This window comes from Vigna unguiculata, chromosome 2 (assembly GCF_037176805.1).
Source record: "Vigna unguiculata cultivar grain cowpea cultivar isolate G323 ecotype 2 chromosome 2, ASM3717680v1, whole genome shotgun sequence".
NCBI classification, from domain to species: Eukaryota; Viridiplantae; Streptophyta; class Magnoliopsida; order Fabales; family Fabaceae; genus Vigna; species Vigna unguiculata.
In genome coordinates this window covers 26,587,392-26,607,291 of record NC_140793.1, presented here as the reverse complement: position 1 = coordinate 26,607,291, position 19,900 = coordinate 26,587,392, and the positions used below count along the sequence as shown (strand labels likewise).

At 33.1% G+C, this 19,900-nt stretch overlaps 2 protein-coding genes across 2 annotated transcripts; both read left to right on the top strand.

Moving 5' to 3' along the window:
• The first annotated feature begins 8,087 nt into the window (after positions 1-8,087).
• On the top strand, positions 8,088-8,744 carry LOC114173394 (ubiquitin-ribosomal protein eS31 fusion protein-like). Its single transcript, XM_028057761.2, has one exon. It carries the CDS (start codon positions 8,144-8,146, stop codon positions 8,609-8,611), a length of 468 nt encoding a protein of 155 aa, XP_027913562.2. The 5' UTR covers positions 8,088-8,143; the 3' UTR covers positions 8,612-8,744.
• Positions 8,745-17,788: 9,044 nt separating this feature from the next.
• On the top strand, positions 17,789-19,854 carry LOC114166288 (axial regulator YABBY 4-like). Its single transcript, XM_028051005.2, has 7 exons — positions 17,789-17,957; positions 18,100-18,234; positions 18,392-18,518; positions 18,622-18,670; positions 18,753-18,828; positions 18,943-19,050; positions 19,582-19,854. The coding sequence occupies exons 1-7, from the start codon at positions 17,877-17,879 to the stop codon at positions 19,660-19,662; spliced, it is 657 nt and encodes a 218-aa protein (XP_027906806.1). The 5' UTR covers positions 17,789-17,876; the 3' UTR covers positions 19,663-19,854.
• The last annotated feature ends 46 nt before the right edge of the window (positions 19,855-19,900 follow it).

Below are 19,900 nucleotides of genomic sequence, written 5' to 3'. Positions count from 1 at the left end.
TGAATTTGGATTTGAGATTTTGGGTTGGATTGGATTGTGTAAGTTAAATTTGTGAAAACTCGTCGGTGTTTTCTTGTTGTTTGGGTTTTTTATCTTCGCAATTGGAATGGTGTTTATTTTATTTGTCTATTTATTTTGAGGATAATTGATGTTTTTCAAATGTGTTAGGTTGGTTTTTCTAATTGGATACTGATTAAACTTTAGCAATTAATCTGTTATTCTGTGTTTAAATCTAGATTTGTACTGTTCAAATGTGTTTGTTTTCTCGTTGGTGACACCCACATCATTGAGAGACTGTGATGTGGTAGTCAATAATCTGTTTGATATCAAGTTTTGAGGCCAGTTTCAAATTTGAAAACGGTGGTGCTGTTGCTTATTTAATTTGTTTTTTCATGTGCTTTCTTGTCACGAGAGAGACAATCTGTGATGGGATTGCATAGTGTCATTGTGCATGTGAAGCATTTACTATTTTCGAAGAACATTCTTTGACTAATGGAAGCAAGGTGTTGTGTATGAATTTTCTCCCCCAAGAGAAAGTCAAAGGAAGTTGGCCGAATTGTAAGTGGTGCAGAGTTTGTGAGGTTGTTGAGTTAATTAGGTAGGTTTGTGTCCATGTGCTTAGGAAATGGCAGCATCTTGATAAGTGCTGCAGAGCTCCCAAAGCTTTTTCACTTTCTTGCAGTGTTGTTTAGATTTTTTTAGTGCTTTCACTGCATGATGGCAATGGTTTTGCATGAGATTTGTGACTTTGGTTTGATTGAAAAAATAATGATTAGGAGGGATGAGTTTTGAAGGGATGATCTGTGAATGAGTGGTGTGAAAGACAAGTCAGATTAATAGTTCCTAAATTACGAATGAGTCCAAGGATTATAGTCACTTCATAAAAAAAGTACACTGATGATCTTTGAATAAGTTATAAAAATAGAAAGGCAACTTTAAAAAATTCTCTAACAACAACTTGGATGGATGATTAAATAATATCTCAACCGTTCTTCTCATTTAAATTAAATCAATAAAATACTCTACAATTTTTTTTTTCTTTCATTCCCTTATCTTTTGTCCTCTTTCCAAAAACAAACTAAAAATAACTCCTATGGAAGGGATGCAAAAAATAACTCACCCTCGTATGGCCTCCACCTGCAAAAATCTAATTCGTGAATTCTTAACATTCATTTCTTGGCATTGCTGAATAGAATTCCCATGGGCCTTGCACAGTTCCTGTTGAGTCATACCATAAGTCATACCAAAAATAAAAATGATTTTATAGAACTACCATGAGAAGCAATTTTATCAAAAAACTAAATATAGGCAAGTAAAGAATACTTGATTTTCACACTGAGCTTCTTGAACACTCTGTTCTGAAATGCCAACTAAAGTTATTAACGACATCAAAACAAAAGAAAAAAGTGCAGCGAAGAAAGATGGAATGCTATTAAATTTAAATATGCTTATGTTTATGAGTATTTATTCTCATATTCAGCAAACTTGGCATTTCACTTCCCTTCGAGTTTTGATGGCGATCCAATGCCTAAGGAAAAATAAAGTTAAATTCTAAATCTGAAATCTCATCAACTAAAAACCGACCTGGGCTCTTCGATATTTCTCCTTCCGCAAACCTAAATATTCCCTTTTCACCATTACAGGATAATAACACTAACACAACCACAATCACCACAATATATAAAATTTTGCATTTAGGAGACATTTTCTATGTTTTTAAATTGCAGATTTGTTATGTTTTATTTAAATTTCTGTTCTGAATAACGGTCTTATGCTGACCGAATCTTAGGGGATTGTGGGAGCTAAATATTAGTTACCATATTATTAGGAAACTGCCCATTAGTTTCTGGCATAGTGAGGGAGAGCAGTTTTTTCTTTTGCAGTTTATTTAAACAGTGTAATTTGATGAAATAGACAACACAGTTTCAGATTGCATACAAAGAGCTTTTTACGTTACATTCACAATTTGGTATCAAGAGCTTCGTCACAGGCCTGAACCCAAAACTTACTTGTGAGTGAGAGAGAGAAACACTAGAGAGCTTTGTTTTCTGAACTGGGTTGGGAAGAGTGATACACTAGTGAGGTTTGGGAAAACAGTGAGTGCTATCAGAAATGGCAGACACAAGCAAGTACGTTCAACCTGCCATTCCCAAATTTGATGGTCACTATGACCATTGGGCCAAATTAATGGAGAATTTCTTGCGTTCCAAGGAGTATTGGAACTTGGTGGAGCACGACATTGATATTGTCCGAGACAAAGCAACTGCATCAGAAGCGGAGCTTAAACGAATGGAGGAACAACAGCTGAAAGATTTGAAGATAAAGAATTATCTTTATCAAGCAATAGATAGAGAGATTTTGGACACAATACTAAATGATGAAACGTCCAAGGATATATGGGAGTCTATGAAGCAAAAATTTCAAGGCTCTACAAGGGTGAAACGTGCGCAACTGCAGGCTTTACGAAAGGAATTCGAGACACTGCAAATGAAGGAAGGAGAATCGGTGAACTCATATTTTGGCCGCACTCTAAAGATAGCCAAAAGTATGAAAGCAGTGGGAGAACGTATGGAAGAGAGTGTCATCACTGCAAAAATCTTGCGGTCTATGACTACGAAATTCAATTATGTGGTATGTTCCATTGAGGAATCCAACAACATGAATACCATGACTATAGACGAATTACAAAGTAGTCTATTGGTGCATGAGCAGCGAATGGCATGCTCAGTGGAAGAAGAACAGGTTATGCAAACAATATTTGATGAGAAGAATGGAAGAGGAAGAGGAAGAGGGAGAGGAAGAGGAGCCTTCCGAGGCCGAGGAAGAGGAAGACAAACATTTTACAAGAACGAAGTTGAATGTTTCAAGTGTCATAAACTTGGACATTTTCAATATGAGTGTCCAATGTGGGAGAAGAAAATAAATTATGCAGAAATGGAGGATAAGGATGAACATGAAGAAGAAATCTTACTAATGGTCCTAGCAGAAGGAAAAGAAGGAAAAAAAGATGAGTGGTTCTTGGACTCAGGATGCAGCAACCACATGAGTGGCAACAAGGGATGGTTCTCAAAGTTAGATGAGAATTTTAGAGGCAAAGTGAAACTGGGAAATGACACTCATATAGCTGTAATGGGGAAAGGAACCATTAAAATGAAGGTGAATGGTTTGATGCATGTTATTACACATGTATATTACGTTCCTGAACTGAAAAACAACTTATTGAGCATAGGACAACTTCAGGAAAAGGGGTTGCGCATCAGAATTCAAAGCAACACTTGTACCATTACACATCCTGAGAAAGGGGTTCTATGTGAAATCCCAATGAATACTGGCAGGATGTTTGTCTTAACAGCAACTATGGAAGCAAATATGTGTCTTCAAATGAATACAGAAAGCAACTCTCAACTCTGGCACAACAGGCTAGGACACTTAAGCTATGATGGCTTGAGTACTCTTGCCTCTAAACAAATGGTGATAGGATTACCTCGGATCACAGCTCCTCAAGAGGCGTGCACACAATGCTTGGGAGGAAAACAACACATACATTCAATGTCCAGAAAAGGAGTATGGAGAGCCTCCAAGAAATTGCAACTGGTTCATGCAGATCTGTGTGGGCCAATCAAACCAACTTCTAGCAGCAATAAGAGATATTTTTTAAGCTTCATCGATGATCTAACAAGGAAAACTTGGCTATACTTCTTAAATCAGAAGTCTGAAACGTTTTCCTTGTTCAAAAACTTCAAGGCCTTAGTTGAAAAAGAAGTTGGAGAAAGCATTATTTGCTTAAGAACTGATAGAGGGGGAGAGTTTTGCTCAAGAGAATTTGAGGAGTTTTGTAGAAATCAAGGGATAAGGAGGCAACTAACGACAACTTACACTCCCCAGCAGAATGGGGTTGCTGAAAGGAAAAACAGAACCATCATGAATATGGTTCGTACTATGCTGATTGGAAGACAGGTTCCAAAAATTTTTTGGCCAGAAGCTACAAAATGGTGTGCACACATTTTGAATAGAAGTCCTACATCTGCAGTACAAGATCAGACCCCAGAGGAAGCTTGGAGTGGAATAAAACCCTTTGTTGACTACTTCTGTGTGTTTGGTTGCCTAGCTCATGTCCACACACCAGACCAGCAGCGTTCTAAGCTTGACAACAAGAGCAAACCTTGCATTCTGTTTGGAGTCAGTGATGAATCAAAGGCATACAGACTCTTTGATCCAGTCAACAAGAAAATAATAATCAGCAAGGATGTTGTTTTTGAAGAAAACAAAGGCTGGAATTGGGAGCAGAGTGGAGCAGAAAATAATCCAGAAATTGCTGCAGAAGAAAGCAGTGATTCACAATCTGAACTAGAGGAGGAGCAACCAAAATCACAAGATGTCAGAAACGATTCTCAAACTCCCACACTTGAGATTCCAGCTGAAGGGAGGGCAAAAAGAAATAGAAGAAAACCAGTATGGATGGCAGACTATGAAGAAGGATGCAGTACATACGATGATAGCAATACTAGTGCTATGCTAGTAGCTGAAACTGATCCAGTAACATTTGAAGAAGCAATCAAAAGCAAGAAGTGGCAAGAGGCAATGGTGAAAGAAATGAAGGCTATAGAAAAAATCAAACTTGGGAGTTAACTCATGCTCCCAAAGATGTAAAACCGATTGGAGTAAAATGGATTTACAAAACCAAACTTAAGGAGAACGGTGAGGTTGACAAGTTTAAAGCAAGACTGGTGGCAAAAGGCTATGCACAACATTATGGAGTGGACTACACAGAGGTATTTGCACCAGTAGCCAAACTAGATACTATTCGCATAATCTTATCCATGGCAGCTCAAAATGGGTGGTTTATATTTCAAATGGACGTGAAAAGCGCATTTCTTCATGGAGAACTGGAGGAGGAAATATATGTTCAACAACCAGCTGGATTTATAGAAAAGGGACAGGAAGAAAAGGTGTATAAATTGAAGAAGGCACTCTATGGGCTCAAACAAGCACCTAGAGCATGGTACAACAAAATAGAGGCATACTTCTTACAAAATGACTTTGAAAGATGTTTTTGTGAACATACTTTGTTCACAAAGTCAGCAAAAGAAGGTAAAATTCTGATTGTAAGTCTATATGTGGATGATTTAATTTACACTGACAATGATCAAGGTATGTGTGATGAGTTTAAGGAGTCTATGATGTCAGTTTTCGATATGACTGATTTGGGAAAGATGAGGTATTTTTTGGGAATTGAAGTTTTGCAGAATACAAATGGTATTTTTGTATGTCAACGAAAATATGCACATGAAGTATTGATTCGATTTAATATGGTGGAGTGCAATCCAGTAAAGAATCCAATTGTTCCATGAATGAAGCTTTCCAGAACTGACACAGGACCTAAAGTAGATGCCACACTCTACAAAAAAGCAGTTGGAAGCCTTATGTATCTCACAGCCACCAGACCTGATTTGATGTATGTGGTCAGCCTAATTAGCAGATTCATGGAGAATCCTTCAGAAAGTCATTGGAATGCTGTCAAACGAATCCTACGGTATATAAAGGGGACTATAGAGCTGGGCATGTTGTACAAAAGGGGAGAAGATATAACTCTAGTGGCCTATACAGATAGTGATTATGCAGGAGATGTAGATGATAGAAAGAGCACATCAGGCTTTGTTTTTTCATTAGGAACCGAAGCAGTTTCGTGGTCATCCAAAAAACAACCAATAGTGATACTATCTACTACAGAGTCAGAGTACATAGCTGCAGCTTCATGTGCATGTCAATGTATCTGGATCATGAGAATTTTGGAGACTATTGGTTTTAAAGGACAAAAGCATGTTCTCATTGTGTGCGACAGCAATTCAGCTATTAAATTGTCTGAAAACCCAGTATTTCATGGTAGGAGTAAACACATTGATGTTAGATTTCACTTCTTAAGAGACCTTGTCAAAGAAGGAAGAATCAAGCTGATTCACTGCAGTACTCAAAATCAAATTGCTGACATAATGACCAAACCACTTAAGCTAGAGCAATTTATGAAAATCAGACGTATGTTGGGCATGATCGCAGCATCAGATGTAAACTAAAGTCTTTGGACATTTAGTTTAAGAGAGGGATTGTTAGGAGATATTTTCTATGTTTTTAAATTGCAGATTTGTTATGTTTTATTTAAATTTCTGTTCTGAATAACGGTCTTATGCTGACCGAATCTTAGGGGATTGTGGGAGCTAAATATTAGCTACCATATTATTAGGAAACTGCCCATTAGTTTCTGGCATAGTGAGGGAGAGCAGTTTTTTCTTTTGCAGTTTATTTAAACAGTGTAATTTGATGAAATAGACAACACAGTTTCAGATTGCATACAAAGAGCTTTTTACGTTACATTCACAATTTCAATTAAAGAAAACAACAATACATTTTATTTATCTTCTAGTCCAAAAGTATCAATTCCATATGACGATCAAAATCCTGGTTGGTCCTCAATACACATACTTCAATATTTTATTTGAAAATAAAAGATATTACCTTTCGGTTGAATCTAATAATCGAATAACCTGAGGACACCTTCCAAACCTTCGAAAAGCTTCACAAACGAAAATCTTAACCAACAAAATATAACCATAGCAAAAAAAAAAAATACAACACAAGAAAAGAAGAAACTAAAATGTGTATATATATATATATATATATATATATATATATATATATATATATCGATATGGTATACATAAGTGCTTCGACAAAACTATAAAACAAAGCAAAACCTCAAGAACACAAATGAAACTCAGGAAACCCAGAGGAATTAATAATAAAAAATTAAAACTTTCGTAGTAGTCAATAAAACTAAACCACAAATGATAAACTGAAGAACAAAAATGCCATACCGGGTGAAACGGTGAAATGGTGAAACTTAGGAAATGAAGAGGAAGGAAACATCTTTTTTGAAACTAAAAAATTATAAGAATGCAACTGGCATAACATTTATTAATGGATGCAACACCTATCAATTCAATTCACATTACTCCCTCCATCTACCAATTCCAGAGGCAGGAAAGCCAAAATGACTTTTAACCCAAACACTTCAAAATGGACTCTAGATTCAAAACAAGGTTAAAGCTGTAAAATGTCGATCACAGATTCAAAGACGTGGAAAGCATGTTTAGAAGAGGAGTAATTTACCAAAAAACTTGTAAAATAGACGGGTGTCAATGATTGAAGTTGGAGTATTTAAATAATTTTCAGAAGTGATTATTTTCATATATTTTAGATTATTCCCTCCATCTACTGATTCCACCAATTCAAGAGGTGGGAAAGCAAAAATGACTTTTAACCCAAAACATTTCAAAATGGACTTCATATTCAAAGCAAGATTAAAGCTGTAAAATGTCAATCACAGATTCAAAGACATGGAAAACATATTTAAAAGAGGGATAATTTACCAAAAAAACCTGTAAAATAGACTATGATTGAAGTTGGAATATTTGGATAATTTCCACATGTGATTGTTTTCAAATATTTTAGATTTTAAGAGGGGAGTGGAAATGTAAATAACAGTGGATGGAAAACTTAACATCGTTGCTCACCTTTTTTCTTCCTACACCTACATAAAATCTTTAAAATATCCTTCATTAAAATTAGGTTTAAATTCTGGTAAAAAGACACTTTATATTGTATGATCCATATCCATAATGTATTTTGTAAAGTATTATTCCCAATAAATGATATATAATTTTTTTTATATGATAAACAAAATACTTTCATAAAATATTTAAAAATTATTTGTATAATTTTTTTATTTATTATCTAAATTTACTAGTGAAGATAATCTTTTAATATTATTAAGAGTAATTTAAATATAATGTTTTTTTTGGATTGAAAATTTATATTATATTTCCGAATTCGGAAAATATGGCCAATTCAGACAGAATCATTTTTAGTGAGGTATAATTTCAGATTATCATGTTCTACGGGGTGCAGGAAGAAAAAACAAAAGGATGCAGGGAGAATTACCCATATGCCTACTGGGTTCAGCAAGTTTGGACCGAAGAATAGGTTACAAAAAGCCCATTCTCATAATACCATACAAATCCTCCATGGGTGGTTTATTTTCCCTTTCATAAGAACAAACCCTGGAAGTAAACCCTAGCGCTCCGTCGCGATGCAGATATTCGTGAAAACCCTTACGGGGAAAACCATTACCCTTGAGGTTGAGTCTTCGGACACAATCGATAATGTGAAGGCCAAGATCCAGGACAAGGAGGGCATCCCGCCGGATCAGCAGCGTCTCATCTTCGCCGGAAAGCAGCTCGAGGACGGCCGCACCCTCGCCGACTACAACATCCAGAAGGAGTCCACTCTCCACCTCGTTCTCCGTCTCCGTGGTGGTGCCAAGAAGCGCAAGAAGAAGACCTATACCAAGCCTAAGAAGATCAAGCACAAGCACAAGAAGGTGAAGCTCGCTGTCTTGCAGTTCTACAAGGTTGACGACTCCGGCAAGGTGCAGAGGCTTCGGAAGGAGTGCCCCAACGCTGAGTGCGGCGCTGGAACCTTCATGGCTAACCATTTCGATCGTCACTACTGCGGCAAGTGTGGTCTCACTTATGTCTACCAGAAGGCCGGTGCCTAAGTTGTAACGGATTTGCTTTTCTTACTTTTATTTTTAGTTCTTAAAGTTTTGTTTCATGTTTTGTTCGTTTAGTGTTGCGACTGTTTCGGTTTAATTAAGCTTTTCTCAATACTTTATCGATTTGGATTGTCAATTATTCGCATCCATATTTTGTTAATTCCGTTGAAGTAGTTTATGATCGAATTGCTATGGCGGTTAATTGTTCTATGATATGCTGGTAGTTTATGATATGGTGGTTAATTCTGTTTATGCCTTTAGGGTGTTTGATGAATTGTCCCGGTTGTGGTTTAGCTGTTAATGGAACTTTATTTATGTTATCTGGTTCTGTTGAATCTTGATATTCTGTTGCTTTCTTAAGTTGATATCGGTTGATGCTAGGCAAGTATGGTTTAGTGGATTCCATTGGTAATTAGTACGGAGTGTATGCTTTGTTCATAAATTTGACTTCGATTGATTCTTTTGCATTTAAAAGTCTTTTCATGTTTAGAACTATTTTGTTATACAGCGGATTGCCTTGTCGTTTCTCAGCGTCCTTTGTTTTACTTACATTTGCTTTATAAAGTTATTGTACTTGTGCAGTTTTGTGGCGTCTTCTTTGTGATATGTTTGATTTACTCTGTGTTTGGATCCCCATCAGTGAAATTCTGACGTGCGTCACTGAAGTAACTATTATTTGCATGCATTCTTCTCGGAATTGGAGGTTAGGCACGTTTAGTTTGCCTAAAATATCGGTTGCATAGCTGCTACTAAGGCCTTTTCAATTGTTAAAATTACTTAGGAATTTTCTTTTGGAACATCTAAGGTAAGGACAGTTATGGAGTGATTTAAAAGGTTATAAACAAGGGGTTAAACATCTATGACAGATTCCTTCCTGAATAGGGACAACAGTTTTTAATCATGTGCATATCATTTTAAGTATTTTCTGACCATATCATGTCATCTACATAATACGTATTTTTTATGATTTCTAAATGTTCACTGGAATGCAATTGAACCCAAAAGATTCCACCTATTTATAGAGAGTCAAGATATTTTCGTCTGAAAGAAAGTGACTCTGTCGGATAGTGTTGGAAGCGTAGGTTTAAATCCCTGTTATAAACAAAATATTATGCCCCAACTGGAGGTTCAGAAGTTTTAAATCTTTTGTTATGGTTAGCTAATTTGGTATGAACCTGGTAAGTTTCTGTTTGGTATTTTATTTGATTAAATTTTATTTAAAGTGCTTGAATTGATCCTTCGTTTGTTATGAATTGTTCGTTATTATTTTTGTTCTGCTATTGCTGGCGTTCTAGCTCTTCCGTCTGTGATTGATTCTATGCATGTTTTAAGTCTATTTTATGCTAAAATAAATTCAAGATTTTGCTGATGGGATTCTTATACTTCAGACTTTTGTTTATCCGGTTCTTTACAAAATGAACAATGTTTTATGTAATTTATTTTTTTGTAGAAAGTTACTTTAAATATATATGAACAGAAGTTTGATTAATAGATGTTGATACATAGAACCTATAGATGAAGATTCAATCAATAATGTTTTGTCAATAGGAATTGAGTACGCTCGTTCTAATGTTTTTCGGAATGGCCTACACTGGTTATAGAAGCATTTTTGGTAGAAAAACATTTTATTTTATCTTTTGAAATTCAGTAAGCATTAATTGCCTGTCGTGTAATACTCTTGGAGGAGTTAAATGCGTATTAACCTAGAGACATTTATGTAAGTTTTTTTTTTTGTAATTGCATATATTCTGTTACAGAATTAAAATTATTCATCAATTTGGAAAAAAATTCAATTTTCTGTCAAAAGTTGTAAGTCTGCGCTTGAAACACATCCAGAAATAGGGACGTTTAGAAAACCTGTTAATGATATTATTGACAATGTATTATTAGAATCTATCAAAATTCAACCACTGTAGAGAACAAAGAAAATAGAACAAATGGATGATGATGATGACTATCACAATGTAACATCACTTCCACACCTTGTCTATGTGTTCACTATGAAAGAAAATGCCAGTTTAATAACAGTCTACAGAATGATGAAATTGAAACTTTCAATGTCGAAATTCTTCATAGAACTTAGGGTTTCAACATTTCCCTTTCGTGCCTTTCTTGCTATTGCTATTGACATGGATATTATTCATTTTCCTGTTCTAGCAATTCTTAATTTATTTCATTACATTGGGTTTGACCAATCCTTCCAACCCCTACCATGATGTTCCACTCTTCATTATTGGAAGATCTTTCTATTTTGATTCTTTATTTATTTATTTATTAAAGAACAGTAGAGTGCTAATCAAATTCAGTCTATAAGCCAAATAGTTTCCAATTTTTTTTATTATCATTTCATTCCTCGGAAAATAATATTATTTTTAAACTTTTAAAGGGCCACTTTATTGTTAAATAAGAATATTAAGTGTATCTCTAAAAGTAAGTGATAATTTTTGAAGAAATAATTTGGCGACGTATTTTTTTTAATATTAAAATCATGAACAATAATTTAGTGATATTATTTTTTTGTACACTAGTTTTTTTTTTTTTTAATTTCTATAATCAATATTTAGGAATGCACTCTACTTTTAAAATGTATTTCTCACAATCCTAATTTTAAAAGATGAAATTGATAGTCTTTCTTTAATATTTTAGAACATCTGACTTTGATAAATTATTTTAGTTAGTTTATAATTTATTTTATACTTTAGTTTAACTAAAATAGGAATAATTATTACATAAGTTTCTCTAAAAAGATGAAATTGATAGTCTTTCTTTAATGTTTTCGAATATCTGAATTTGATAAATTATTTTAGTTAGTTTATAATTTATTTTATACTTTAGTCTAATTAAAATAGGAATAATTATTACATAAGTTTCTCTAACTATTTTAAAACATTATTTTGTGCTCAAAGCATTATTTTTGTTTTGATGGTTCATCATATAACTTTACTCTTTATAGTGTATAACATGTTATATATAAAAATATATAATGAAAATTGTCTATTATACTTATTTTATATTCTTATTTTTTTAATTATGCCTTAAAATTATAATATTTTAAATTCCTAACTATGTTATCAATGCAACAAAACATTAAAAAACAAAAACAAAAACATCAGTGGATATAAGTTATTAATTTACTGGAAATAAGTCTCACTTTAATTTTTTTTGTTAGCAATGAATATATTTATATATAATAGAACATTAGGGTGTTCTAATCCATATACAGAAAAAATATATAATTAAACAACATTACAAAATACTTCTAAAAGATTTTGCACAACATCTATGATAGAAGTTTCAATGTACTTCTCAAAACAGTATTATATAGTTTTAGAAATTATCTATGTATACCACTTGTCAAAATAAAACAACCACATATTACAATTAAAGTACAACAACCAGATTCATCAAAATCCTAATGTTTCACTTGTGAGCTTGATGTAGATCAACCTGTAAATTAATGATTATTATTTTTGCTCCTCCAATTGTTGCTTCCTTGATGAACCTCGAAAGGAGTATGTTGTTGCTTGATTGCAATTCTTTATTAGTTTAGTTGTATATTATGTTTAGACAATTCTTGTTGCATTTCATATTTGTTGAATTTGTCAATGCAATACTCATCATAAATTTATTGCAAAAGACAAATATAACTCCAGACTAAAAGTCCAACCAGGTTAAACTGCAAACTTATATTTTTTATGTGAGAGATTGAATACACTCAATTGGGCAAAGAATGGATCCAGTTAGAATAGAAACAATTAACATTACCAATTTTATGTTTCATCCAAGCCCAAACATTTAGTTGTGCTAAAGAAAAAAATTCATCTGCATCTGCTTTCCTTGCCTAAACACTATATTATTTATATGATCTCATATATTCTTTATAACTACAAACCATACACCCTTCCATAACCTATTTCCTTTACTATTAAGGGTCAGTAAATAAAAAAGTAATTCTTTAGTTGATTATGATGCGATGTACTCACTTCCACCCGTTTGCTACACATGTTCCAAATCTTATGGCTAGATCACAGGTAAGAAATATATGTGTATTAGTCTCTTCTTCCAACCCACACAATACAAGTTACATCACTTAATTGCACTCATCTCCTCTTAAGATTTGTCTTTGTTGGTACGTTGTTCATGATTGTCTTCCAAGCAAAAAATTGTACAAAGAGTTATCTTTACACTCATAACATTTTGTACAAATATGAGTTTTTCTCAATTCAGGGATTTTGTATTTTTCCATATCCAGATTTTATAGTTTATGTACATTCTATATCTTTCCAAGTCCATTCATCTTCTTTATCCTTCTTTATTATTAATATACTTCCACACAATTCAGTTATATTTTTTTTTCTCTTTTACGAAAGTATGTAATTTATATTTTTTTCTTTAATATTATTTTTTATTCAAAGTATATAGAAAACGACAGTAACTTTATTAATTATATAAATTAATATAAATATTAAATTTAATGATATCATAGTAAAACATCGAACACATTTATCGCGTAAATGTTTTTGTTACTACTTCAATTTAGTGTTTAAATAATACATCAATGTATTTGTCCTCAGTATGAAAAAATCTAATCAATTGGTGTTTTTATATTATTATTTTATAAAAATTAGTTATTATTTTAGAATTAGGAAATCAATATCGAGATAACGTAAATGTTTTTGTATATTTAAAATGACAAGTTCCTCTATATAACATATCTCTCATATCTATTACATATTTTATATTTCTCATATTTTCACAATCTTTGTAAATTTTCAATGCCTATAATATTTTATATTGTAATTATATGACCCGTAATATTTCATATTATAATTATATAACTCTTAAAATTTCGTAAGTTCACATTTCAATTAAATCCGCATCAAACTTCTCATATCAATAGGTGGATTTAAGTGAAAGTAATAAAAAAAAATTACTACAAAATAAGGAAAATTTATGTATAATAAATTTATAAAAAAAAGTTATATTATTTTTATAGTTATAATTCTATATTTTTTTTCATCATAATAAAAAGTAAAGATAAGCATAATTTTCAATAATAATGTATTAAAAAGAATTAATTTCTTAAACTAATTTTTAATTAAAAAAAAAGTTTAATTATGCCTTTGGTCTCCATTTTGGAGTCAAAATCTCAAAATGGTACCAAAATTTTTAAAAGTCTCAAAATGGTCCCCTTTTTTGTTGAAACGTCTCACGTTTGCCCTTCCCGTTAAGTCAAGGTTGACGCCGTTAGAGGGAGTGCCACGTGTCAGTTCCTCGATTTTTTGAATTTTTTTTGAATTTTTTTTTATTTTGAATTTTTTAAAAAAATCAAAAAAATTGCCATGTGTCAAGCTGTCATCGTGCCATGTGGTAGTGACAGTGACACGTGTCAGTATTACGCCACGTGCCATTTTGTTAGTCTCAATTTGGTCCTTTTATTTTAATTTGTCTCAATTTAGTCCCAATTTTTGTAAAAATTAGCAATTTTGTGCCCCTTCAAATTGAAACAAAATTTAATTTTATATAAATGTTATACAAATATTTTTATTAAATTTGATATTTGTATTCAAATTGATATTTTTATTATATATTTTAAACATAGCTAAGTTTAGTTAAAATTATGTTTCACATTCAACTTTACTTAAAATTGTTTTAAAATTTTAAATTTATATTTGTTTTATTGTAACATGAACTAGGTAATTTATGAATTATTTTCTATTAACAACTTTTAAACCATTTTAAATAAAGTTCAATGTAAAATATTAATTAAATAAACTTAATTTGGTTAAAAATATTTACTTGAAATATCATTTTTGATGAAAATATTTGTGTACATTTATACAGAAATTAAATTTGATTTCAATTTGGAAAGGGACAAAATTGCTAATTTTTACAAAAATTGGGACTAAATTGAGACAAATTAAAATAAAGGGACCAAATTGAAACTAAGAAAATGACACGTGGCGTAATACTGACACGTGTCACTGCTACGTGGCACGATGACAACTTGACACGTAGCAATTTTTTTTAATTTTTTAAAAAAATTCAAAAAAAAAAAAATAAAAATTAATAAAAATTCAAAAAATCGAGGAACTGACACGTGGCACTCCCTCTAACGGCGTTGACTTAACGGCAAGGGCAAACGTGAGACGTTTCAACAAAAAAGGAACCATTTTGAGACTTTTAAAAATTTTGGTACTATTTTGAGATTTTGACTTCAAAATGGAAATCAAAGGCATAATTAAACAAAAAAAAAAAAAAACCTTGACGGAGGGAGAGAGCATTTCCACCCAAGAGAGGCCAATGCCACTTCACTACCCTCAGTCTGCAATGCTTCTGCCTTTGTCTTCACTCTCTAAAATAACTCTATCATATTTTTTTTAGGGCAAGAGAATAATTGTGACAATCTTTTGCCATGAATAGGTTAGTATTAGTTTACACTTACAGCATTTCCTATGTATAATCTAAAGCACACCCAAACTTAAAGGCAAAATGATGAACATAAACCAGACAAAACAAAAAAAAAAAAATGAGGGAACATTAATTTCATTCTTGTAAACAAAGAAACATGTAACTAAATAAATGTTATCTTTGTGAATGAAAAGGGTAGGTGGAAGATTTGATCCAACTTCAATTGACAACAGTGACACCTCATATAAGGCTTAATGATCTGATATTTGACTCACCCGTTTTAGTTCAAATTTCAAGGCTTCAAATACACTTAGTCCCTTTCTTGATGTTGAACAACTACATCTCACAATTATGAGATACCCTTTTCGGCTTCTGATCATGTGTGTGCTGAAAAGCTCAATTTACTCTCTTGCTTTGTGGTAATTTTTCCCATCAAAATGCTCTCTAGCTTTATGCTTAACTTCTTTTCTCACCTTCATTTACAAACCAAAAGTTTCCGTGTGTCAAGGGCTCCAACCCTTTTTTTCCTTAAGTGCATCAAAATGCAATGACAGCTTTACATATTAAAAAAAATTTTCACTTTTTTTCTCATTCACAGTGCCAGCAGAAGTTGCCATCTTCAGATAGATGATGTCATGGACAAAGAAGCTTCTTGTTCTTGCTGCACAATCACTTGCTTATGCTTTTGCTTGTCAAATGAAATATCAATATTACTTCTTCATGAGATTTATACGAGTCTAGATTCTCTGATGGATTTTTTTTACTGTTCTCTGCTCAGCATTCAAAATATAATAATATTGATATATTAATTTTAAAACATCAAAATTAATGTCCATCAAAATTAATGTCCATTAGTATATTTTGAAAGCACGACAGAAAAGATATACAGATAAACTCAGTAGAGAATCCAAATTCGACTTTTGTACTGAGATCATTTCATTTTTTGGATTCTTTCTGGTTACATGAAAGGGGTTGGCCAAACTCATTTTGGTGAGTTACTAATGAGCTTTAGAGTAGAGTAAGATGAAACAAACAGGGTCATCTCTCAAGGGTTGAGACAATCTTCAAAGCACAAAAGGGCAAAATATAAACTATAGAGAGTGGCTAAAAAATGAGAGTATAATTGCAAGGAGACAAAAACATCTTCACAGGTTATAAAAATGACTTAAAAATAATGCAGATATTGGAGAAGTATATCTTCATTCTTCGGTACTTGATTCCTACCTACCAAACAGCTTCCGTTCATTTTGTATGTAGGACATGGCTATTGATCACAACATGTAAAAGATTTTCAAACAATTGGTTGTTAGTGGAAAGATATAGTCATTATCACCCCATTTTCTAAGACTAGGCCTATAGGAATAGGATTTCCAAAGTTAGTTGTCTGCAATAACATTGTAAGGCCAATTTTCATATTAAAATTTAAAACTTCCACTCTTGACGTCCATGGAACAAAATCTAATCCACTTTCAGACATGTTGAACCAATTCTTTGTCAATCTCATATTTACCAAAATCTCTTTGTCAATATTATCTTCATACTAGCTTTCCAACTCCCACTTTCAAAGCGCATTGATATTTTGAGGAGCATAGTATACTTGTAAAGGTTATTAAAAATAGTTGCTGGAGATTTCTACCAACATTTTCATTTATGACAATTGCAACCACATCATCATCTACGTTGCTTGTTAAGAAGTAAACTCTAAATCTAATTCAACCTTGTGAGACCGGTTTGTAGGGTGAAGTTAGTATCCACTTATGTATTATGAAATTGCCTTATCAATATAGGATCTCCAACACACCCATTCACGCCGAGACATATGCATCTTGAGCATGAAGCTAGATGTTAATAAGTAGTATAAGTAATCTGATAGCATGTGGCACAATAGGTTCAACAAACAACATATTTCGTTAGGATAGACTCTAAAACATGAATCTGATATCATGTTAAATAGTGGACTTTAAATCTAACACAACCTTACAAACACAACTTATAAGGTGAAGTTTGGATCCAGTTATATCATGTGGAATCTTTAATTTATTATCACATGACAAACTAAAAGCTTGTTTGTGGTAGTTTTTGATTTTGCTGAATGAGTATTGAGTGTTGGTTCTGGGAAACTAAGACCAACTCATGTGCAGTCACATGGAAGGGAGTTAAAGAAAGAGCAGGAAAAGTTTGAATGAAATGAATGTGGTTAATGCAGAATCTTGGCTCAAAGTGAAACAAAAATAGATGGGAAAGACAGATGTCAAAGAGAGCACAGAAAGAGGGGAGGATCCTTTTTCATTGGTCTATTTCTTTTGCTGTCATTCAGGAAAGACAAATCCTAAGATGACTCATTACCTTCTCTACGTGTCTTTGTGGAAACTTCCTCTCCCTTCCACAATGCAAGTTTTTTCTGCACTTTCATTTTCATCTAGGACAGAGAGAGGTAGGAGTGTCAATAAAAGAGAAAACAACACATGAAACAAACAAGTTACATTAGTCATTCTGCAAAGTTCCATAGAACTTTGGGCCACTGCAACCCTATGGAGAAGTTTGTCAGTGAGAAATAATGTTCATGCAAACAGGAAATAAAATTATCATAAACCCTCTTCTCAAGGGTGTGCCTGTAATTTTACACCCTACACAAGGCTTCAAAATATTAAACTCTCCACATCCTTAACGTCAATGTTGGAGTGCTTTCCGGCAATGAAAACCACCTTAAGTACCCCATTCCACAAATCATTAAAGTAAGATCATCATTCATTATGACTCTCCATCTTCAACTATAAATGCTTCCTTGTCCCAAAAGACCTAAACCTTCATCTTTTTCTATCTCTTCTTTCTCTTCCTCTCTCTTATACACTCACAAATGTCATCACTGAACCATCTTTTTGATCTTCCTGAACAGATATGTTACGTACAATGCGGATTCTGCACCACTATATTAATGGTAATGCACTCTTTTGTCATTTCAACTTCACCTCTCAAGTTCATGTGACTATTGGATGTGGTGGAAACACCTGTGAAATTTTCTAACTTCATTTGTTGATATCATTTTTTTGTTTTTGTTTTGAATTGAACTTGAGATGCAGGTGAGTGTTCCATGCAGCAGTTTGTCAATGGTGGTGACAGTAAGATGTGGTCACTGCACAAGCCTTCTTTCTGTTAACATGATGAAAGCTTCTTTTGTCCCTTTCCACCTTTTAGCATCTCTTAGTCATCTTGAGGTGATAGCTTACCCTTCCAATTCTATGTCTGTTTCCTTTGTGTGTTGTTGGAGTGAATCCAATGACCCACATACTCATCTTTTTAATTATTTGCATCATTTTGTTTGATTTTCTTTCTGAAAAAGCATTTGTGATCGCTGTCTTTACTCTTCTGCAGCCAAAAGAAAGTAGTCCAGAACAACACGATGGTAACAAGACTTTGAACAGCCACAGTGCATCCCTCATGACCTATTCTGATTGTGAGGAAGAGGATCTCATTCCAATGAGTAATATTGTGAATAAACGTACGTAAGATATGGGTTATTGAGTTTAAAGCAAGGTTTTTTGTACTCATACTTCACTGAAAATTGCTTCTTTTTTTCTTTCTTATCCATGGATTGTGTGCAGCTCCAGAAAAGAGACAGCGAACGCCATCAGCTTATAACTGCTTCATCAAGTAATGATTCAATGAACAAAGTTGTATTACAGCACTCATAGTTCAAAGTTTGAATTCTAATGAGAGTGCTAGTTTAATGCAGAGAAGAGATTAAAAGGCTAAAGGCTGAAAACCCTGACATGGCTCACAAAGAAGCATTTAGTACTGCTGCAAAAAATGTAAGGTCTAATTTCTTAAGCTGCTTTTTGGTTCAACTTTTGCAAATTTGGTAGTCTTATAAAAAAGTTGGTGATTTTCTTAAGCTTTATCTTGAAAATATTTGTCATTTTCAGTGGGCCAATTTTCCCCCAACTCAGTGCAAAGGAGATGATCAAGAAAGCTGTAGCCAGACAGATCAAGTTGTGGATCTTGACTCCCAAGTGGACCCTCCTGATGCTGAGGTAAAACCATAACAGTTTTGAAAAACTCACCAATTTCTTCATTAAAAACAAATGCTTCTCTCATATCTGAAACAGATTGTTTTAGCTTATTAAAAGTAGTTATTAAGAAGAGATTCTTTGGTAGGACACTGCATCTGTGTTTAGAAATTGCATGTCCTTTTCTTTCATATCACAGGAACAGTAGAAGTAGGCTCCATTCATTCAATACCACAAAGACTTATCCTCATGGTGGTTGCCAATTTGTGTGACACTGATACATTGAACTGTTTACTAGAATTTTTTGTAGATTCTCTGTAAATTATGATCAGTATAAGATTTTGATTAACATGGTATTCTAAAAGTATGCAGAATGCATTAAAATTTTAGCTAAATGGAGTTATTCTAAATAAGACAACACAGTAACTTTAACACAAAGTCACAAAGGAGTTATTCAATTGCTGACACTGTTTTTTATGTGTGTTAACTATTCTAGAGTAATGCAGATGCATCTTTGAGCCTACTTAATACTTCACCATTGTGTGAAACTTTCAGGTGAATGAAGAAGATGGCGAAGGTTTCCGTGGAAGAAAGGTCCAAAGGAACTCCATGTTTGAAAGGACAGCATTTGAGTGAAGAAAGTTCAGTTTTTGTGACATGACAAGAGACCTGTTTTGTGTCTTAACATTAAGGTTGCCTCTAAATCATTTTCCCAAATGAAGAAAAGATGTTCTTTCTTGGTAATGAAAATGAATTAAGTAGGATTAAGAGTTCACAATTTGAGACTTTGGGAAGTGATTAAATTGATAGTTTTATCTGACAGCTCCATTAATTAGTCTTCTTGACCACAAATGTATTTTTGTTTTTTGCTACT

Coding starts and splice junctions, on each gene's coding strand:
- LOC114166288 (XM_028051005.2), top strand. CDS start 17,877: ATGTCATCACTGAACCATCTTTTTGATCTTCCTGAACAGATATGTTAC. Junction 18,829..18,942: donor TTAGTACTGCTGCAAAAAAT/GTAAGGTCTAAT, acceptor TGTCATTTTCAG/TGGGCCAATTTTCCCCCAAC. Junction 19,051..19,581: donor TGGACCCTCCTGATGCTGAG/GTAAAACCATAA, acceptor TGAAACTTTCAG/GTGAATGAAGAAGATGGCGA.
- LOC114173394 (XM_028057761.2), top strand. CDS start 8,144: ATGCAGATATTCGTGAAAACCCTTACGGGGAAAACCATTACCCTTGAG.